General features: G+C 39.4%; 1 protein-coding gene across 1 annotated transcript in view; it reads left to right on the forward strand.

Annotated features, from left to right (window-relative positions):
• The window catches only part of LYPLAL1 (lysophospholipase like 1), a 31357-nt gene extending 26932 nt beyond the window's left edge, over window positions 1-4425 (forward strand). The window contains exons 4-5 of the mRNA XM_061382221.1: window positions 1487-1602; window positions 2384-4425. Of these exons, the coding sequence (XP_061238205.1) occupies window positions 1487-1602; window positions 2384-2602 (335 nt within the window). The 3' untranslated portion in view covers window positions 2603-4425. The remainder of the gene's footprint in view (window positions 1-1486; window positions 1603-2383) is intronic.
• Window positions 4426-24067: the final 19642 nt, after the last annotated feature.

A 24067-nucleotide genomic window follows, 5' to 3' on the forward strand; every position in this document is an offset into this window, starting at 1 on the left:
AAATTGTGAGAATTGAACTTGAGGTTAAATGTCTTTGGATGCCTTTGATAATGACATTTCATATGTGAGGAAGTGTTTTCTTTTTAGTTTTTGTTGTTATTGCTGTTAGATTGGACCCATCAAGGAACTCTGAAATCACATAAAGTGATTAGTTAATAAAAATGGGCTGGGTGCATTTAAGGTGTAAAATTTTCTCAGTAGGTGTTCTTTTATAATAATTTTTAAATATATTTTTGCTTACCAACCTATTTTGTCGTTGTATGACTTTTTTAAGATCTTTACCACTTTAGATTTAAATATCAAATTTAATTATCTTAGGGTACATTATTTTCTTAATGAAACATTAGTTTCATTTTTGCTCAATTTATGAATTTTGAAGTTTTTTTTCTAATCATTGGTATGCAGCTTAGGTTATCTAGAACGTCATTGTCCAATAGCATAGCCCCTAGCCATATGTGAGTATTTAAACTCCAAATTTAACTAGGTAAAATTAAATTAACATTTAGTTCCTCAGTCACACTAGTCACATTCAATATTTTGCTTAGGTACGTTTGGCAAAAGTATTATTTACGCTCTTGAATTTCTCCAAAAATAAAAACTATGTTCCTGCAGGCTTGCTGTCTATAACATGCAGATTTCTTTTTAATCATGAGATGTCTTTTTAATTCTCAGTCAAGCTAGGGAATATCACACTACATCTCTAAGTTGGGCCACTCTCTCTGCTGTGTCATGTCATGTCCCCATCTCCACATTTTGTGATGTATCTCTTTTCTCCCCGTACAGAAGGATCCATGTATTTTAATTTGTTTTATCTCCAGTGACTAGTGTCACTCCAATGACAGTGATTGGCTCATAAAAGACAATAAAATTTTGTTAAGTGAATAAGTTTTTTCCAAGCTTTTTTAAAAGTACATATAAGTATATATGTTTTAATTGTACCATCACAAGTTAGTTCCCAAAATAATATGATAATACAAAGATAATACAAAGATACTAGCTCACCAAATTTTTGATCATCCTTCCTAATTCAAAGATCACTAAGCATCTGTTATATGAAAAACTCTAGCTTATAGTTTGACAACTAAGACAAAAAGGGGCATGTTATTAATTGTAGTGTGAGTACTCCTATAAGTATTAACAAAATATAAGTACACATTAGATGTTTAAGTAAATAACACTTGTGTTATGACTCATATATTTTTAATTATGATAAATATTTTTACTTGATGACCCAGATTTATTTATTTCTTTGTGCAATTCTAGTTCCTTTTATAACAAATTATTTTACTAGTGATGACGTAGATGGAATAGTGTTATTTACTCATGGCAGGTCTTTTTTGGTAAGATGTAAAGTAGGCTAAATTTTTCTTTTGCATTGAATCTCTTTTAGGTCTCCAGATATTTATGGAAGATTGGCATAGCTATATCTTGTTCCAAATTAGCATTATTCTGATTTTACTGATAAGTGAATTTTTGCTTCTTGTAGGAGGATTTTCTATGGGAGGGTGCATGGCAATGCATTTAGCATATAGAAATCATCAAGATGTGGCAGGAGTATTTGCTCTGTCTAGTTTTCTGAATAAAGCATCTGCTGTTTACCAGGTAAGTTTCAGATTTTAAAAGCAAAACAGAAGAAAAAAAATAAGGCATTCACACATTGAAACTAAAACAACATTGATAATTACACAATAACGGTTGCTTCACAGAGCATTCCTGGGAATTCATGGGCAAATGAGCTATATTGATTAATCCCACCTGGTCATTCTTGTTTAGGAAATGCCTTGTACAAAGAGTATTGTTAATCAAAGTCTCAAAGGGGAAAGGATAAAAAATATGTATATAATATATATGCATCCTGTATACATATTAAAAATGTAGATGATTATAGCTAGGTTTGCTAATTATGACTTAATCAAACCAAAGAATAAGTTACATGGCTGACACCTATTTTGCAGCATTATTCCTAATTTATGAATGGAATATAATAGTGATACACCCTCATTACCAGGAGTAGAACCAGCAGGTACAGAAACGAGAACAAGAATGCCATTTTTCCCTTGTGTTCCTCCCTCTCTCCACTCTATGTGAAAAGGGTTGTCTTCCCAAGACACAAGGTTTCTTCAGGAAATGCTTTGACTGTTTTTAAAACAGCCCTCTTCAGAGTAAATGCAGGTCCCACACAACTGCAGTTGTAGTGCTATCAACCAGTTAAGCTCCTGAGCTTAGTCCATCAATATATACCTCGGACATCACCGCCACTACTGCTTTTTCCCCTGAAGCTTTGGTTAAATTGACATTTTTCTGCCCTCCCTGACTTCCAAGAATATACACTGTTCTTAAATGAATTTCTTAAACTTCTCCATGTTTATATCCTCTTCTCTAGGCTCTTCAGAAAAGTGACGGTGTTCTTCCTGAATTATTTCAGTGTCATGGTACTGCAGATGAGTTAGTTCTTCATTCTTGGGGTGAAGAGACAAATTCAATGTTAAAATCTCTAGGAGTGAGCACAAAGTTTCATAGTTTCCCAGGTGTTTACCATGAGTTAAGCAAAGCGGAACTAGAGAAACTAAAGTCATGGATTCTTACAAAGCTACCGGACTAAATCAAGATTGATGTGTTAATATGCAAGTAATGTCTTTATAAAAAGTGTTTTTTACTGTCTAGTTCTGATTTGATGAATAATTATTAAAATATTAAGAAATATCAACAGTTTACTGACTTGTTTTTGACATACTGAGCACCATAGATAGTAGTGTGATCTTATTAATGGTCAACATTAATTTAGTCAAACATCTGTGTATTATTTGTCAAATTCTTTGTAAATATTTGGAGGCCTTGTAAGTAATTGAATATTGAAATTTTACAATAATTAAACTAGCTTAACAGCAATGAGAAATCATGAAAAGATTTTAGCATGATATTTTCATTATCGTTTTCTTTAAATTGCCTTTTTAAAAATATGTTTATGTATGTATTCACATTAATTTTATTTTTGAAAGAATAACATGAGTGCGTGTGTGCTCAGTCGATCAGTTGTGTCCAGCTCTTTGTCATGCTTATGGGATTCTCCAGGCAAGAATACTGGAGCAAGTTGCCATTTCTTCCTCCAGGGGATCTTCCCAACCCAGGGATTGAACCCATAGCTCCTGCATTGGCAGGCAGATTTTTTACCACTGAGCCAACAGGGAAGCCCAAATAACATTTTACCCCATGTTTACAAAGTGGTTTCCCATTATCTCACCTGATCATCACTAGAGCTTGATGAAGTAAACAGAACCAGTTTTTACTGGTATTTGATAATAGTGACAGAAGGAATACAGACTTTCCCAAAGCCTCAAGAGTGAAGACTAAAATCCAGGCTGTCTGGTCCCAGCAGAGCTCCCATTCTATGAACCCAGACTGCTACTGTGCTCCAATTTTAGGGTTCCAGTTGCTCTCCGGATCCTAGTCAGTACTCAGTATGGCCAGTCTTTTTTAAAAAATTTTGTCCATTCTAGTGGGTATATAGTATAACACTTTGTGTTTCTAATTTGCTTTTTCTTAAAGCAATTTTTATATGCTCATTTGCAATCTATATAAATTCTTTGACGATATCTTTGTTCAAATATTTCATGTGTGTTTTATTAGGCTGTTTTTCTTATTGCATTGTAAGAGCTGTTTATATATGCTGGGTAAAAATCCTTTGTTAGATAGATGTTCTACCAATATTTTCTTAATCCATGGCTTGCCTTATTTTCTTTAGAGTGTAATTCAAAGAGTAGAAGTTTTTAATTTGATGAAGTTCAGTTTATTCATTTTTTTAAATTTATACTCTGCTTTTGAAGTCATATTTAAGCAATCATAAGAAAGCCAAGGTCATTAAAATTTTCTCATATTTTCTTCAACTAAAACACTCCTTTAGTGCTATAAATCTTCCAAGTTTTATATTAGAAGCATCCCACAATTTTTATATTTTGTCTTTTCACTTTCATTCAGGTCAAATCTTTCTAAATTCCCTTTTGATTTCTTCTTTAACCTTTGGGTTGTTCAAAATTGTGTTATTTTGTTTCAATATACTGGGAATTTTCTAAAGATCTTTGCTGTTCATTTCTAATATATGGTTAATAAAGTATTATTTATATGAATTGAAACCTTTTAAATTTATTGTGACTTTAAAAAATGTTTTGTGTACCCCTGAAAACCACGCATGCTGCTCATGTTAGGTGGCATGTGCTATACATATCAGTCAGGTCAAGTTGGTTGATATTTTTGTTCAAATATACTATATCCTTACCTATTTTCTGCCTCTTTATTTTATAAATTATTGAGAGAGGAGGATTGAAAGTTCCAACTGTAACTGTGAATTTGTTTCACTTGGCAATTGCTTCAGGTTTTGCTTTATGTATTTTGAGACTGTGTTATTAAATGCATAAACATGTAAGACGATTATGTTCCTCTGATGAATTGGCCTCTTTTTCTTTATGAAATGATCGTCTTTATCCCTGATAGATTTTTTTGAGGGGGAGGGGGCTCTGAAATATTCACTGTGTGATATGGTTATAGCCCCTCTAGCTTCCTTTAGACCCTAGCTGATACTGGATTGTGAGGTTTACACACTGACTAGTGGGAACTCAGCCTTTTCCCAGCCCTCTCTGCGCCCCAGTGCTTGTTCCTTTTAGGTGGCTCTTACTTTTCCTACACATATCTGATGATAAACACTCTGCTAAAGATTTGAGAGGGCCTTCTGCAGAGCCCTGACAATCTTGGAACTCTCTAGTACTCTGTCCTGTAACTCTAAGCCTCTCCATCTTCTGGACTCCCTCAGCTCCCTCTGAGTCTCCTCTCCACGCTGTGGCCTAAAAAACTCTTCACATTAATCTGGGCACTTAATCCTTCCTAAAAGATGACTGTTCTGTAGTTCCAGTGCCCAGTATCTGAAAATACAAATGTGGCCCCGCTTCTTAGTTGTTTCAGGTCAAAAACTAAACCTGGTCCCTCTTACTCCATCTTGGCTATCTTAGTTATAAGCAGAAGTCCCTTATTCTCCTTATATTTGAAGCTATAAACTGTACATTTGAAGAGGGAGGGATCGAGGAAGAAACGGAAGGAGAGAAGGAAAACTGAGACTGAGAAGTCCAAAATCCCCTCAGAGAAGACTCTGCAGTGTTTTAATTATCTTAAGCCTTTAATGAACTTCAGCTTCTTGAAATTTTAAATGGTCTGCCTTGAATATACATGGTATCACTCCTGTTCTCATGTTGAAAGCCCTTATGGCTGCAGTTTGCCCTAAGAGTAACGTATGTACCTGTCATAGATAAGGGTGTCAGGCTTATATATGTTGAGTATATACATACCAAATACAGTATAAAAGAAAGGAATCTAGATTTTTTTTGGTGAATGTTTGTCCTAGAACTTAATCATGTGCATGTGTACTAAGTCGCTTCAGTTGTGTTGACTCTTTGCAACCCTATGAACTGTGGCCCACCAGGTTCCTCTGTCCAAGGGATTTACCAGGCAAAAATACTGGAGTGGGTTGCTGTGCCCTCCTCCAGACCTCCAGAGGATCTTCCCGACTCAGGTATTGAACCCACGTATCTTTATGTCTCCTGCGTTGGCAGGCGGGTTCTTTACCTCCTGTACCACCTGGGAAACCCTTATTAATTATATATTCTGGAATAAATCTCAGCCTCTGCCACAGTATACTCCTTTGTAAAAGTGTTTGAGGATCAAGTTTTATAGCGTATGTAAAAACCTTTAAAAAATTTACGGAAAGAAGGTATTGCTAGACTTGTTTTACCAGAGGTTGAGGGATGTGTGCATGTAATGGTTATAAATCTGTCTTCACAGTTTGATCTACACGTAGAAGATATATCTAAATATTTTATATAGATAGTCTTCCATCCAGTTCTATTCCCCTACCCATTAGGCTGATAGGATATTCAGCCTTAGTTATCTTTTACTGTTTTACCTCATTCCAAATTATGCCAGTCTGGGGCCCCTTGCATAGAGCAGTATCTTCAGGGGAGTCCTCCAGTATCCAGTGCTCACCCACCTTGAGATAACTATTACCCATACGGTGGTCTCTTAAAGCCAAGTGGTCTCTTAAAACCACTCAGCCATTTTCTTCCTGTTCTGCTGCTTCACCCACATAAACATTCCCTAAGGTGAGAGAGTTGAAATAGTCTTGATAACTTTCTTACCTGGGAGAGGAAGAATGGCAGCAAGAGGAAGCATAAATCAGTATCAAAGTAAATTATATGTGTTTATCTGTTGGAGAGATTGGAATTCTGCAAAAGAGGAGAGAGAAAGCTAGTATGTAAGTGAAGGAAGACATTCACTTTTTACTCTGTATTTCTTATGTTTGAATTTTTATAATGGGCTTTATTGGTTTTTTAATCCTTAAAGTGAAGTGAAATGTTTATTAATGGCATTTTTCCTCAACTAAAGACTGAGCAGGAAGGCTTGCCATCAGTGGTTAGAAAGTTAAATATTTTCTTTCTAGGAAGTTAATTACTTCAGTTAAAATATGGCAAAATGTACTAAGAACAAAATATGAAGCATGAAGCATACCAGCAATTTGGCTGTTGACAGTTTATGGTACTTTGATATGTAAAGTACAATATCCAGATAACACTCAGCCAGAATTTGCCTAAACCATAAGTCTTTATCATATAAAAGGAATTTCTTGATACACAAAAGGAGAACAGAATTACCAAAGCCATCCAACCATTTCAAGAAAACTCAGTTTATATAATACACAAAGACAGCTGCTTCACAAAACTTTGTATACAATTTTAACATGAGAAAAAAAATTATATTTACAGAGAACAAATGTACTGTTAATGTATATTTTGATTCTACTTTATAATTTACCCTTTAGAAATAGTTTCTGTGGGTATACACAGGTATAGTCTTCTGAAGGGAAGTGTAGCCTCAGGATATTCCTACACTGAGGATAAGATGCACACCCCCACATGTGTTATCTGTGTCATTTTTGTTAAATTCTGCCACTTAGCTGCAACCACATCAGCTCAGTGAGTTTCATACAGCATTGCATTAAGACTACTGTGAACAGGATTCCAAATACCAGAATGAAGTCAACCTGCAGCACTGCTCTCAGCTGTGCATCCCAGGGCTGTGGTCCAATCCAGTCAGACAAATCATGTGACCTAGTAAGGATGTGCCTCAGGAGGCCAGCTGTCCTGATGGTTCTGCATTAACCCTCCTACTCAGACTGAAGCATTCACCCAGGCATTCCAGGAGCAATTGCACAGACTCCACCTTGGCCTGTGAGGCCACAATCTCGGACAGTGTATCCTCCACGTGAATTTAAGTGGACCTGAACACTTGCAGGAAAGAAATAGTATCATTGATCATTTTAGCTCAAGATAGGCACAAATTTCATACCAGTTTTTCAAGGTGGATGGTTTCCATTGTAAGGTCACATCCCTTAGGCTGTATGTAAATAACAAATTGGTTATCATCTCTCTAGTAAGCACACCCAAATAATCACGGTAGCTTCATCCTGGAGCAAGCTCCAATCATCCTAGACCTGCATGAGCTATTTGTGGTATTTCCTAACGCACTTGAAAGCCTATTATGCCAGGTGAAAGTCACTCTGTTTTCCAGCAATACAAGTTAATACCTACATTACAATTGTTAGGCCTTTCAAATGGGACCTCCATCAGCCAACGGCACAAATAACAGTGTCTCCAGCATGACCTTCTGGGCAGCTGAGAAGCCTGAGTTCTCAGTTCAGTTTAACAATTGAGTTTAGTCCTTGTTTTTGCAGAAAATGCCCTGAGGGAAGTCACCCAGCCTCTGCCCTTTATCCACACCACCGGGTGTGTGGCATTTGTCCATACCACAAATGAAAAAGGGACAGTTAGGAGAAGGGGTGTAGGAGAGAGAACTCGGAGCCTGGGGTATGCTGACAGGTGTTTTTTGTTAGGGAAGGATTTCTTCAGGATCTGGGGGCCATCCTTTGCTGTTTTCACAGACTTAGTAAGGTTAAGAAGTTGTTCAGTCACTGAGTCATGTCCAGCTCTTTGTGACCCCATGGACTGCAGCATGCCAGTCCCCTCTCTCCTTCACTGTCTCCCAGAGTTTGCTCAGATTCATGACCATTGAGTCAGCGATGCTATCTAATCTAATCCTCTGCTGCCCCTTTCTCCTTTTGCCTTCAGTCTTAGCCAGTATCGGGGTCTTTTTCAATGAATTGGCTCTTTGCATCAGGTGCCCAAAGTATTGGAATTTCAACATCAGTCCTTCCAGTGAATATTCAGGGTTGATTTCCTTTAGGATTGACTGGGAAAGAAGACTGGTAAGCAAGTCTTGAATCTTCTGTGAGGTTCAAGAAGGTGGCAGGAGATAGACAGGTGGCAGGCCCAGCAGTCAGTTGAATTTGAGATGCTTGTAACAGTTTGGGAAACCTCACCAGGGTGTTTTTAAGCTTGAGGAAAGCTCCAGGGGTAGTCCTGAAAGACAACAATGTCCCTTTCATCCCCATAAGTTCCTGGAGTTAAACATGCTCTTTCCTGTTGCTTTCTCTCCATTTATTCATAATATATATCGTATTCCAGCAGCTGTAACTTCATCTTTTCGCTAGCTGACCATTACTTGCACCCAGACCTTTCATCCAGGCAGGTTGGGTACAAGCGGGACAAAGGTATTTTTATAAAACCTACGGAGACCCGCCATGCCCCCCTCTTTGGCTCCCCACTACAGAGGGACTCAGCAAACACTGTGCTCAGCCAATTAGTCATATTTATCTAAGATCATGTCATCAAAATAAACCCATTTTTGTAAACCAGAGTAATTTGAATTCCCTGTCTGCTTTTACATGCTGCCTCCAGAAGGTTTACCAACCAGACTTGCCTGATTGCCAATAGGGAAAAGAGGAAGGATCACACTCAGTGGTCAAGAAGAACTTCAGAATCTCAAAAGAGCTTTATATAATCTCCCAACACTTTTGTTCTGACCCTTTATTCTTTACCCAGGAAACAGCTGAGAGGAGATGGTCCCTTTTTGAGGACAACTGTGTTCCTTGACCAGACTGCCTTACCAAGGTGTATGGACCAGAAGAAAATGAAGGAGGCAGAGCCAGACATCTTTTGAGTCAATTTTTGACAAGAAAGAATCCCTGAATTCTCAACAGTACCAAATCCCACTGAACTGCAGGGAGTGTTCAAAGCCTGCCGAATACCTGACTACCAGCCCACTGTTGAATTGTTTTGCAACAAAAGGCACCCCATTGCCAGACTGAAAGTCATCCAGAAATATAAGCCAAAATAAAACAAATTAGTTTCATGACCCACTGAAACGGTAACACATAGGCTAAAGAAGTATTAGTAAGCAGTGAGGCACCACCGATAACCCCAAGAAGAGGTCAAAGGTCAGCTGTAATCAATGTGTCAGGACCAAGTTTGGGCGATGCCCCGGCCGTGTGGTTGCCTCTGCTGTCAGATAACTAGGTCAGCTTTAGTCAGGACTCAGAAGTTTGGCATGCAAGGGTAGCCTGTGGATCAAAAACATAAGTTCTTTTACTTTGTGTCCAACATAATGGTTGATGTGTCACCTGTCTCGTCTAATGACGGTTCAAGTAAGCAACGCTGACAGTCTGGCAGTGCAGGCTCAACCAGCAGCTTGATTCCAGTCAGTTTCAGCAGCAAATGGGTCCCCCTACATGCATGACTCAGACAGTTCAATCAGCAGGCACTATTTGTTTCCTAGGTTAGCAGTGCCAAAGGGGTTTGTCTTGAATCTTCCAGTCTGTGGTTTTTCCAAGTGACAGTCCAAATAATCAGGCCATGGCCACAACCCAAGAATCAGTAAAAATATAATGAGATTTATCAAGTGTCATATTTGCCAGAGCTATAATCATGACCTTGAGTTTCTTGAGCAGAATGACCCTGTCCACTTTGAATTCTGAATAAGCTGGCCCTGAGCCTGACCGTTTGCAGCTGCCCAGTGGACATCACCACATGTCAGCTTAGCCAAACCATCAGTGAAGCAGGCCCAGACATTATGGGGAACCTCTGTGAATCAAGGGTGCCGTTGAGCCAGCAACTTTGCTACAGGTGGGGAGTGGAATAGCTGCCATTTTTTCATGTCGTGCCAAGATGCTTCTGGGGCCAGGCTGGCTGCATGTTCGAAGGTACCATTTCCATTACTGGATCCTTTTCACTTTGTTAGTCACCGAGTCTGTCGATCTATCCCAAAATGGAAATACCAGGACAGAGAATCACAGTTCCTCCAGGGGTCAGGCACTCAGTTTCAATAAGAGCTCAACAGTAAGCTGGCAGTTGCTTTCAGAAGAGATAAAGCTGGTAGCTGTGTCTGGGAGGCAATGAGTCTCACCCCTAAGGGGCACCTCCACGTGGAGGCCACCTCCCTTTGCTGGAAGCTCCTGTTAGCAGCAGCATCAGTCACAGAGACTTGTAGCTCAAAGGGATCATTGAAGATGTAGGGCCCTGGAAGTATCAGCACCTCTCTACATGCAGCTCTTCCCAAACAGGAAGAACCCCTTTTGGATCTTATCGGCATTTACAATATAAGCATGTAAAACATAAATACCAATTACACATTCAGCAGTGGAAGCCAGATAATAATACATTGAATACATTCAATAATACATTGAATCAACACAGAGGACTTCACTCTGTGGGTCATATTAACTTCCCTTTGTTACTGTGAACTCTGTCCAAACCCCAGCAGTTGAATTTGGCCATACACTCACTGATGGGACCCAGTTGAATGGTAAGGTAGTTGCCAGTATCCACTAGAGCCACAAAAGTTTGAATTGCTTCTCTTCCTGACATTCCCTAACCTATTTGATAGATTGTGACTTCTCATCCTTTTTGGGAACACAGCAATGTTACCTAGCCCCTAACCGTCTTGCTCCTTAAATCAGCTGAGTGAAAGGAGACAGGAGGGTCACAGGGGTGTGATGAGGGAGACTGACTCCACGCAGTAGCAGTCAAGAAGTCACATTTCAGTTTTGGGAGGCGTGCAATAATTAATTTAGATTGTTGGAGTCTGTTTCTTGGTCTTTAGGGGATCAACCTCATTAGCATTGTCAACCAAGTGTAAGACAATAGAAGCCTGAATAGCAGTCAATGACCTATCTGTGGTTTCCAATGGGAAATAGTCTCAGAGAAATTTTCCCAGAGGGCCAAAGCGCCCTGAAAGCAGGCAGGGCCCACTGCAAAAAAGTAAAACAAAGCTCCAAGGCCTTTTACTCCTTTCTTCAAATAGATCTAAGTTTGGCATAAGAGACTGCAAGACGGTCTGAGCCATAAGCCAGCCCAGCTGTTCTCTTCCTCCCTAGGGAGCATCCGTGCAGGATCCTCCCCATCTACCAGATGAACCAGAGAACATTCTAAAGACTTGCCTGAAATCTCCTCAAAGGAACTGTGAGTTTCACTCCTTTTATATTCAAGGCAGGTACTTGTCTCTGTAACTGTTATCTGAAAGAGAAAAGATCCTTCTGCTCGTACAGAATGAATGTTAGTATCAGTTATTCTAAAGGGGTGGGCCCACGACTGAGATTGACCAAGGTCCTTCCACTGGAGGAGAATTAGCGATGAACAGGGTACCCATTGGATAGTTGTCTGGATCCCATTCGTTAGCCCACAACGGCCTCCCTGATTGTAACTGAACACAAGTGTGTATGCCCGATGCACAGTGAGGCCAAACTAAACGAAAACTCAAGAGTCTGGAGCAGAGAAAGGTTTATTGCAGAGCCATGCAAGGAGACAGGTGGCTTGTGGCCAAAGAACTCCAAACTCTTTGAAGGGTTTCAGCAAAACACTTTTAAAGGCAAGGTGAGGGAGGGGTGTGGTTAGTTGTGGCAAACTTCTTGGTGTAGGAATCCTCTGTTCTTGCAGCTGCCCATGTAGGTCAGGTCAGTATGTTCCTATAAATCTCCAACAAGACAACTGTTACTCTCTGCTCTGCAACTTTTTTATCTCTGTAAACAGAGGTCAGAGCCCTGAGAATAGACTGTCCTTTATAGTTCAGGGTATAGGCAACAGTGGTGCAGAGCCAGCATGACTCGGCACAGGAAGAAGACTAGATCCAATATGGAGTCAGGTTTGTTCCTCTCTATTATAAAATTTCTCCTTGTCCAGAGCAACTAAACTGGAAGACCATTTGACCATACAATTTGTTCAGTGTGTTTGCTGCCATTTCCCTTGGACTTCCCTCAAATTCTGCTCACCACCCTGCAAAGCTTTGTTCTTTCCTTTCTAGAAAATGAGTGAAATTTGATTTGAAATATTGGGTGGATATTTTACTAAAATGTAAAATATTTTAAAATACACTTTCTTTGTGCTTATATACATTACCTTTGTGATATGATTTGGACCTTTTAGTCCTGGATTGGTTGCAAAGCCATATGTGATTTTTATATTGGGAATAGAATTAATGGGTCTATGATGAATAGTGGACATCCTGTTTTGAAGAAATCATATTTTGGGCAAAATGCCCATAAGAGACATGTTTTTGCCAATAGTTTAGTTCAGAGCCTCTGGGATCTTTCTTTCGTTTTTTTTTTTTTTTTTAAGAAATGATGAGAAAGTTTGATGCTTTTTTATTCTATTTTGAATTCACTTTAGAGCTGATTTCAAAACAGCTTGTTATTTTAGTTTTTGTTATTATAAAAAAATTCATACTTATTTGTTTGTTTTATTTTGGCATTTCACTACCTACTCTTAAGGCCATAGTATTATTTTAACTAAAAATTCACTCCGTTTTCATTTTCTGTTTCTTTCTTCCCACTTCAATTTTTTTCTAGTCAGTTGATGGTTTGTCCAATAGAAATTATAGAAACATCTGACATATTAGTTACTTGACATATTAATTTTGGCCACTTCTGGTATGCTTTCTTTTGCCAATGAAATTATTTAAAAATTGGGTGCGGGTGTTTCTGAGCAACAGAAGTCTTTCCCTTGGGCATTAAGTATTAAGCCATTTTCTCTATCATATAGCAAGAGAGAAGTTTTAAAACCTAAGTTCACAGCATGCAATTTGTAGAAGCAAATAAATGGTTCTCTTTAAAAATTTCACTTCAACAGCAATAAATCTCTAGTCAAATTTCAAACCAGAATTTTTAAATGGCAAATGAAAAAATATACTGATTCCAAGTAGTAGCTAAAATTCTTTTTTTTCCTTAATTAACATTTAATTAATTAAGTTTAACTTAATTAATTAACATTTCTTAATTATCCTATAAAACATCAAGTGAGTTTTAAGGCAGCCAGTTAACATTGTCTTGGTTCTGCCATAGCCTCAAGGAGTTTTTACTGTGCTGGAGGGAATTCAGAGATGATGGTTTTACACATACTGAAACTGAGATCCAGAGACAGTCAGTGATGTACACATAGTCCTGAATAAGCAGGACCGAAACTTTCATTATGCCACATTATATCCAGAAGGTGTAGCTAAATATTCACATAAATTTCAAACAGTTTAGGTTCAGAGTCATTTTCCTTCCTTTGTAGACATTTCCTATTCAGGCTCCTTTTGGCCCCATTTCTACCATTTTGCTAAATGAATGTAGTGGTCTCTGCCTCAGTGTAATAGCAGACTCAGCCTCATTTTTAAGTACTGACACAGATTTAAGACTTTGTAATGACTTCTATCTTTACATCAGAGCCATTTCTATCAGAGTTCTAATTTCCGAATCCCATAACTGACTCCAGTCTTTATCTTATTTGATATCTTCATAGAACGTGACACTTTGATTAACCCCTGATTCTGGTGACTCAAGTCTTCCAGCCTGAGGACTGTATTCTCTCTCTGGGTGATCTTCTACTTTTATGGCTTGAAAAGCTGGCTCCATAGCTACACCTCTGGTCCCAGGCTCTCATTGTCACTCCACATCTGTGTTTTACACTTCCTGCTGGAGTTTCCCACCTGGTTGTCAGACAGCCAAGATACATCTTGTATTTTCAAAACACTGCAAAATTTTCACACTTTCCAAATGTGATTTGAATTTAAAAAAAAAAATCTCTCTAAGTTTCTGTTCCCTCACCTGTAAATGGATTTGTTAGATTATATGTAAAGAGCCCAGCACAGCAAGTGGAAAATTATTACTTTGTTGTCCACTCCAGAACCTACTTCTGTTGTGACCTGCTTTCCATGACCTTCCTTCTGCATAATAATATCTTTGTGTCATCCCTACTCTTCCCCCTCTCTCATCTTTTCATCAAGTCAGTTAACAAAGCCTTCTGATGTTATATCAATGAGAGATGTTTCCCTTTTGGCCTCTAAACCAACCTCATCATCTCTGCCTTAGTTCTGGTGATCAGTCTGCCTCTGGTCTCTTTTGTCTGTTCATTCTCCAGCATGCCATCAGAGTTAATGGCCACCTCTTCTACCTAACAACCCCTCTGTTTGGGCAGGCTTCCCACTGTCTTGAGAGAAAAATTAAAGTTTTTTTTTTTTTTTATCTAAGCAGTAAATCCCTTTACAACATCAGATCAGATCATTCGCTCAGTTGTGTCCAACTCTTTGCAACCCCATGAATCGCAGCACGCCAGGCCTCCCTGTCCATCACCAACTCCCGGAGTTCACTCAGACTCAAGTCCATCGAGTCACTGATGCCATCCAGCCGTCTCATCCTCTCTTGTCCCCTTCTCCTCTTGCCCCCAATCCCTCCCAGCATCAGAGTTTTTCCAGTGAGTCAACTCTTCCAATGAGGTGGCCAAAGTACTGGAGTTTCAGCTTTAGCATCATTCCTTCCAAAGAAATCCCAGGGCTGATCTCCTTCAGAATGGACTGGTTGGATCTCCTTGCAGTCCAAGGGACTCTCAAGAGTCTTCTCCAACACCACAGTTCAAAGGCATCAATTCTTCGGCACTCAGCCTTCTTCACAGTCCAACTCTCACATCCATACATGACCACAGGAAAAACCACAGCCTTGACTAGACGGACCTTTGTTGGCAAAGTAATGTCTCTGCTTTTGAATATGCTATCTAGGTTGGTCATAATTTTCCTTCCAAGGAGTAAGCATCTTTTAATTTCATGGCTGCAATCACCATCTGCAGTGATTTTGGAGCCCAAAAAATTAAAGTCTGACACTGTTTTCACTGTTTCCCCATCTATTTGCCATGAAGTGATGGGACCAGATGCCATGATCTTTGTTTTCTGAATGTTGAGCTTTAAGCCAACTTTTTCAGTCTCCACTTTCACTTTCATAAAGAGGCTTTTTAGTTCCTCTTCACTTTCTGCCATAAGGGTGGTGTCATCTGCATATCTGAGGTTATTGATATTTCTCCTGGCAATCTTGATTCCAGCTTGTGTTTCTTCCAGCCCAGCATTTCTCATGATGTACTCTGCATATAAGTTAAATAAGCAGGGTATAGCAAGAAGAGATAAGAAAGCCTTCTTCAGGGATCAATGCAAAGAAATAGAGGAAAACAACAGAATGGGAAAGACTAGAGATCTCTTCAAGAAAATCAGAGATACCAAAGGAACATTTCATGAAAAGATGGGCTCGATAAAGGACAGAAATGGTATGGACCTAACAGAAGCAGAAGATATTAAGAAGAGATGGCAAGAATACACAGAAGAACTGTACAAAAAAGATCTTCACGACCCAGATAATCACGATGGTGTGATCACTGACCTAAAGCCAGACTTCCTGGAATGTGAAGTCAAGTGGGCCTTAGAAAGCATCACTACAAACAAGTGGAGGTGATGGAATTCCAGTGGAGCTATTCCAAATCCTGAAAGATGATGCTGTGAAAGTGCTACACTCAATATGCCAGCAAATTTGGAAAACTCAACAGTGACCACAGGACTGGAAAAGGTCAGTTTTCATTTCAATCCCAAAGAAAGGCAATGCCAAAGAAGGCTCAAACTACCACACAATTGCACTCATCTCACAGGCTAGGAAAGTAATGCTCAAAATTCTCTAAGCCAGGCTTCAGCAATATGTGAACTGTGAACTTCCTGATGTTCAAGCTGGTTTTAGAAAAGGCAGAGGAACCAGAGACCAAATTGCCAACATCCTCTGGATCATGGAAAAAGCAAGAGAGTTCCAGAAAAACATCTATTTCTGCTTTATTGACTAAGCCAAAGCCTTTGACTGTGTGGATCACAATCAACTGTGGAAAATTCTGAAAGAGATGGGAATACCAGACCACCTGATCTGCCTGTTGAGAAATTTGTATGCAGGTCAGGAAGCAACAGTTAGAACTGGACATGGAACAACAGACTGGTTCCAAATAGGAAAAGGAGTTCGTCAAGGCTGTATATTTTCACCCTGTTTATTTAACTTTACAATATAGTACCTAGCTACTACTTCAGTGTTATCTCCTGCCCTTCCTTTCTCCCAAGTCACAGGGCATGTGAATACACACAGACACAGACACACACACTCACACACAATATTTCTGCCACACCAAAATTCCTTAAACACACCAAACCTTTTCACAACTTTGGTTCAGTTCAGTCGCTCAGTTGTGTTCTACTCTTTGTGACCCCGTGGACTGCAGCATGCCAGGCCTCCCTGTCCGTCACCAATACCCGGAGTTTACTCAAACTCAGGTCCATTGAGTCGGTGATGCCATCCAACCGTCTCATCTTCTGTCATTCCCTTCTCCTCCCGCCTTCAATCTTTCCCAGCATCAGGGTCTTTTCAAATAAGTCAGTTCTTCACCTCAGGTGGCCAGAGTACTGGAGCTTCAGCTTCAGCATCAGTCCTTCCAATGAATATTCAGGACTGATTTTCTTTAGGATGGACTGGTTGGATCTCCCTACAGTCCATAGGACTTTCAAGAGTCTTCTCCAACACCACAGTTCAACTTTTCCTTTATCTATTACCTTTATCACAGCTTTACCTTTAGCGTATTCTTACCTCCACTTGGAGTACTCTCTCCTCCTCCTTCAACTGACAAACTCTTAACACTTAAGACACAGATTTTGAGTGGCCCAATCCTTGCCCACTTGTCTTTGATAGAAGAACGTGTTGTGTTCTGCATATTTCTGTATTTATTTGTTGTATGTTGGTCCCACCAACTGTGAATTTTGAACTCAAAGGCAAGGGGTATTTTTTTTTTTTCCTTCTTCTTCAGTACTTCCCTGGTGGCTCAGACAGTAAAGAATCTGCCTACAATGCAGTAGACCTAAGTTCGATCCCTAGGTCAGGAAGAGCCCTTGGAGAAGGAAATGGCAACCCATTCCAGTATTCTTGCCTGGGAAATCCCATGGACAAAGGAGCCTGGAGGGCTGCAGTCCATGGGGTCACAATGAGTCAGACACAGCTGAGTGACTTTCACACCTAGTAAAGTGACTGGCAATAGAAAAAGAACAGACAACAGAAAAGCAATATAAATGGCTGATAACATAATTACCATTTCCTGCTGGCTTCTTTAAGTGTTAGATTTCTTTGGATGTCCTTTTCCATTTATTTATAAGAACTTAGTGGGAATTCCCTGGCAGTCCTGTGGTTAAGACTCCCTACTCTCACTGCCGAGAACCTAGGTTTGATTCCTCATCCAGAACTAAGACCGCATAAGGTGCACAGCATGGCCAAAAAGACTAAGGATTCAGGGATATGGTCCTTTCTTTAACATTAGTTTCTCATGAGGTTAGATCTAATTTTTAGGAAGACAACATTTTACAGTCAAAATGTTGGTAAATATATACTGCTTGCATTCTCCTCTCCACCCCACCCCAGCAGACATGGACCATCAGGCGAGGCATTTTTCCCTGAGAAGCCAGGTAGCTTCTTCCCCCTTCTGGACACAGCACTCCGAGGAGCCACTATATCCTGAATATGTTGGCAGCTGATATGGAGCTGATATGGAGTTAAAAAATACAGGGTGAACTGAATACAGGTTGAACTGAAATCCTGGTCCAGCTTCGTGGCTAACAACTCCGAAATCCATGTGATATATTTTGTGTGGTGTCTTGCATGATGTAGATATTCAACAGGTATCCTTCTTTTAGTGACTATTCGTTACCGAACTATTTCCCCCTCATTTTATCTATTCAAGCATCAAGTAGGCAATTTCCAAACTACTTTGGATGGTTGATATAAGAAAAAAAAACACACATAAGGAATTGAGTTAACTAGGAAAAACATTTAAGTAATAAATAAGGAAGAGTTTTGTTCAGTTAAAATTTTGTATACAAAGAAGTAGTTAACTTGGAAAACTAATTTAGTGTCTTCTGATTGAGTTATAACAATTAGGAAGGTAGGACAGATCAGTGTATATTAAATTTATATAAAAAACAGTTGCAAGTACCATGCAAATAACTTTTTTCCTGAACTATTTGAGAGTAAGCTGCCAACAAGATGCCCCATCATTTCCAATACTTTGGTGTATATTTTCTACAAACAAAAACATTCTGCAGATCCATAATAATCAAGAATTTCATATAACCATATTAATTGAGAAGTTCAAAATAATACATTACTTCTATTTAATTCTCATTAGATTAGGTACCCATTCAAGTTTCATGAAGTGTTCAATTATATCCTTTATAGTGAAAAAAAAAAAATCCACACCAGATAACTCATTACATTTAGTCACTGTCTTTTTAATTGCCTTTGTCCTGGAGAAGTTCCTATGACTTCCTTGACTTCTGACACTTTGATACTCTTGAAGCTTTTGGTTGGTCTTGGTCTTCAGCCCTGTTCCTGGCTGGTTTAGTTGCTAAGTCTGACTCTGGCTACCCCATGGACTGTAGCCCACCCGTCTCTTCTGTCCATGGGATTTCATAGAACAGAGTGGGTTGCCATAGGCCAGTTATTCTTGTAAATTGAGTTATTCTGATGTTTCCTCACAATTACATTTGGGCTAATTACTCTTATGCAGAAATATACAATTGTCAATGTTTACTCCTCATTGTATCTTATCAAATGGCTAATGGTTTCAATATAGCCCATATTTAGATATGTTTATTTTGATCATTTTATCAGTAGGGTGACTTAAGTATTATTCACTATAAGGTTCAGTTCAGTTCAGTTCAGTCACTCAGTCATGTCTGACTATTTGTGACCCCATGAATTGCAGCACGCCAGGCCTCCCTGTCCATCACCAACTCCCGGAGTTCACTCAAACTCACGCCCATTGAGTCAGTGATGCCATCCAGCCACCTCATCCTTTGTTGTCCCCTTCTCCTCCTGCCCCCAATCCCTCCCAGCATCAGAGTGTTTTCCAATGAGTCAACTCTTCGCATGAGGTGGCCAAAGTACTGGAGTTTCAGCTTTAGCATCAGTCCTTCCAAAGAACACCCAGGACTGATCTCCTTTAGAATGGACTGGTTGGATCTCCTTGCAGTCCAAGGGACTCTCAAGAGTCTTCTCCAACACCACAGTTCAAAAGCATCAATTCTTTGGCACTCAGCTTTCTTCACAGTCCAACACTTTTGTACATTTTGCAATTAATAAGTATTTTGTGGAAGAGGTAATATGAAACCATGACAATGTATTATTCTTCATCAAAGTTTTAATTTGTTTATTTGCTTATATCAAAATCAAATCATGGCTTCCTATATTATTCAGTGGGTTGTAATATGATGCTGTCATTTCCTTTGGATATTGAAAATTTTCCCAGAATTGGCCAGTGAGTGCCTTTTTGAGTTGGCCTCAATGTTCTTTTCACAAGTTCCTTTCCTTATTTGAACATTGTGTTATTTTACAGCTCACAAAAGATGTATCAGGCACATCCTGTATTTTTCTTGCCCAAGCCACCAAATCAATTATTTCTCCAAAGACTCCTGGTTCTGATTTAGTGTAACATAAAATCCAGAAACCAAGAAGATCTGAACACTGAGTAGACTCATTCTTTAGGATATTTGTTTTCAGGACCTAGTGGAAAGAACTGGGGATGAATTTATGTATATACATACACACATTAATAACTGTATTTAGGTATATGTATATATACTTATGTATGAGAGTCCCTTGGACTGCAAGGAGATCCAACCAGTCCATTCTGAAGGAGATCAGCCCTGGGATTTCTTTGGAAGGAATGATGCTGAAGCTGAAACTCCAGTACTTTGGCCACCTCATGTGAAGAGTTGACTCATTGGAAAAGACTCTGATGCTGGGAAGGATTGGGAGCAAGAGAAGGGGACGACAGAGGATGAGATCACTGGATGCCATCACTGACTCGATGGATGTGAGTCTCAGTGAACTCCGGGAGTTGGTGATGGACAGGGAGGCCTGGCATGCTGCGATTCATGGGGTTGCAAAGAATCAGACACGACTGAGCGACTGACCTGATCTGATCTGATATTCTATATTATCTATATATACATATAAGTATTGTACAATATATTAATACATACATTTGCATATATTTACATTATATAAATACATATATTACATATATGCATATATGGGATGAGTTCATACATACCTCTAATTCCAATAAAAGTGATTATTCTACTCCTGAGTTGTTTTAGAGCCAAATTTTACCATCTCCCAATTGTGAATTTTATAGAAATTTTGAAAGCTGATAGCTTGACATTGGTCATGGTTGGAGTCTTTACACCACGGAAGCTGTCAAACACTCCCCTCTATGTGACTGATCTGTAATTTGCAACTGAAACACCCATCTTGCTTCTGAACACCAGACCAAAATTTCCTTGCCAGATATCTATCTGCTCATTGACTTCATCTCGTGAGCATCAACTCCAGGGTTAGAAGTCTAATCATTTTTTCCCCCCAGTTCTGCTTCTACTCCCGATATTCACCTTATAGCTAAGAAGATAGCTTTATCCCAGCCCCATAAACAAGAAACAATAAAATCATTTTCATTCACTTCTCAATCTAAACCTTCTTAAATCTAGTCCTCAAATTCTGTGGAGTCCATCTTTGAAACATTTCTTATATGTCTCTCTTTATTAACCCCTGTCATCATAAGCACAGCCTTATTTTTTGTCTTTGCTTTTTTCTTGCATGGTCAACTGAATTCATAAACTTGTTACCTTGAATGAGAGATAATGTATGATAATGGAATACCTTTTGACTTTTTTCTGAAATGTGTTAAAGTTTAGAATTATCAGTACAGAGTGACTTTGGCTGCAGAAATCCTGATCAACTGTGACTCAAACAGTTAAAACAGTTATAAATCTCACAAAGAAAAGTTGGGAAAGTGCTCGCTGGTTTGGTATAGCTGTCCAATGCTGTCATTAAGGATCAAGCCTTCTCTATTTGTTCACTCTGTCATGCCTAGCATGTTGGCCTTTTTCCTGACCCTTGTCACCCTATAGTCACAAAATGACTGCCAGAGAACAAGACAGTTTATCCTCACACCACAGCAATATGTGCAAGAAGAAAGAGAAGGAACAGAACAAGAAAGACTTCATCACTTGTCTTTTTACAATCAACGTAATCTCTCCCGGAAATCTCCCAACAGTCTCCTCCTTCCATAGGAGTTTTCAGAACTATGCTACGTGGCCCCAGCTCCCTTAGAAATAAAGACATACTTAGTCAAAGCTCTCTGACTTTGTTAACAATATATATACTTTTAATCAGAAGTTTACAGCAACTCTTTCTGTTGGGTAAATATGTAGAGAAAACCACAGCTGTTCTTTCTAAACTTGTTGACACCCTTATGCAGGGGTCCAATTCCACCAAGATGACAGAATATGTATTTATTAGTTCAAAGAGCATTCAATGGATATTATTGTAAATGCTAGGATATGGTGGTTAACATTACAGACAAAAATTCCTGCCCTGAAGGAGCTTGTATTCTAGTGACCAATCTGTGCTTCATTAGAGGAAATCTGAACCCAGATGATATTAGATCAGAAGATTTCTCAGAATTTCCTTTTCTTACTTCCTATCACTCAGCTTTACTCTTTCAAAACCAGGAGTCAGCTCTGACCTAAATTTGTATATTTGACCCTGACCTAAATTATATTTTTCCTGGCTAATATTTCTTAGTTTGTGAAGTGAATTTGGGCTTCTTCCTACTTTTAAGTACTAACACTTGCAATGCTATTTTTGCATCTTTTTCTTCCTTTTGGTCATTTAGGGTGTTGAGAATTGTGTAGTCTTGCACTTTGAATAGCCACCCTTCCTTAAATTTAGTATATCCCACTGGGGACAAAACTTATACTTTAAATGGAAACTTTGGCTGTACGATATGGCTTTGGAAAATCGCCACAGGAATGTTTTTTGATTGTATAGGACTTGGCAATGAAAATAATTGGTTAAAGAAGGACATTAAAAAATAATCCTTGGATTTTGACACCTTGGAGAAGAAAAGAGGGAATGTTATTACATCACTCTTTCTCTATGATATGCTTTTCTTACAAAAGAACAGTGTCTATTTAACTAGATAATAACTTACTGCTTGATGTCTATTTTAAGAGGACATTTTATCAGTTTAGATGCTTTGGAACAGCATGTAATAGCAAACACTGACTCTGTCTTTGTCCATCTGGGCTGTTATAACAAAACACCACAGGCTGGGTGGCTTATAAAGAACAGAAATTTATTTCTCCTGGTTCTAAAGCCCAGAAGTCCAAGATCAAGAGGCCATCCTGGTTGCCTTTTGGTGGAGGTCCTCTTCTGGGTTGTGATGACTTTTCACTATGTCCTCATGACAGAAAGGTCAAGGGAGCTCTCTAGGGCCTTTTATAAGGTCATCATTCCCATTCATGAAGGTTCCTCCCTCATGACCTAATCACCCCCAAAGGCCCAGCCTCTTAATAGCATCACATAGGGCATTAGGAGTTTGTTTGCTGCTGGGGGTGGGGTTAGTGCAAACATTTAGCCTGATGTATATAGACTTTTTAGAAAAGATGTTTTAAATTTTCTTTCACTGGCTGTGTTGAGTCTTAGTTGCAGCACATGGGATCTTTGCTGTCTTTCGTTAAGGTGCAAGAACTCTTAAGTTGCGGTGCTCTGACTTAGTTGCCCTGCAGCATGTGGGATTTTAGTTCCCCATCCAGGGGTTGAACACAAGTTCCCTGCATTTCAAGGTGGATTCTTAACCACTGGACTGCCAGGGAAGCCCCCGAACAGACTTATAAACTGAGTAAATAAATACATGTGTTATCTCACATAAGAAGAAGTCCAGAGGTTGCACTGGCTCCTCCACCACACAGCTAAGCTGTTAGGGACTCAGGTTCATTCCAACCCATGGCCCTAGCACCCTAAAAGGGCTGACTGTGCTCTCAGGCCAACTCCACTTTGACTGAGTGATGGCCTCAGAAGTGCCAGGAATTCCATTCAGATGCAACATCATCAAGTGAAAGAAGAAAAACCATCTTTTCTTCTTGAGTGAGAAACCTTCCTAAAGGTCCTCCCCTCTCCCCACAACGGAAGGCTCTCTTTTCATGTGTTACTGACTAGATTTGGGTCACGTCCCCATTTCTAAACCAGTTGCTGGCAAGAGAAGAGAAGTGGAGTTGTCAGGATTTGCTTAAATCAAGGTCCATTTCATAGAGCTGCAGATAGGAGCACTTTCTCATGATACGCTGTGTGGAAAGCAGATACCTAAACTCAATTGGATTCTGCTAGGAAAGAAGAAGCTGGAAGGAGAGGAAATGGATGCTGAAGAAGCAACCACTAAGTAACTGCCAAGTAGGTTCTTAAGGGCTTCCCTGGTGGCTCAGCAGTAAAGAATCCGCCTGCACTGAAGCAGCCGCAGGAAACGTGGGTTCCGTCCCTGGATCAGGAAGATCCCATGAAGGAGGGCATGGCAATCTACTCCAGTATTCTTGCCTAGAGAATCTCATGGACAGAGAAGCCTGGCGGGCTACAGTCCATGGGGCCACAAAGAATTGAACTTGACCGAACGTGCACCCACAAGTAGATTTTTGCTATTTGCCCCGTTTAGCAATGTCAATCCAGTGGTCAAAAGAAAATTAGTTTAGCTAGGATTTTATTGTCCTGACTAGTTGTTTTCAATAGTGTCTAAAAGCAACATAGGAGTGAAATATGTATGAAGTTAATCTCATATCATTAAAAAAATCTTAGGTGCAATTGTAATTAAAGTTTAGCAGACAACCACTAATCCCCAAATGTAATACTCTGTCTCCATCTGTGTCTCTTTTCACCTTATTCTATTACATCTGTTGGTTTTTAATGCCTGAAGTGTTATCTAAATGTTCA

Source organism: Bos javanicus, chromosome 16 (assembly GCF_032452875.1).
Source record: "Bos javanicus breed banteng chromosome 16, ARS-OSU_banteng_1.0, whole genome shotgun sequence".
In the NCBI taxonomy this organism is placed as follows: domain Eukaryota; kingdom Metazoa; phylum Chordata; class Mammalia; order Artiodactyla; family Bovidae; genus Bos; species Bos javanicus.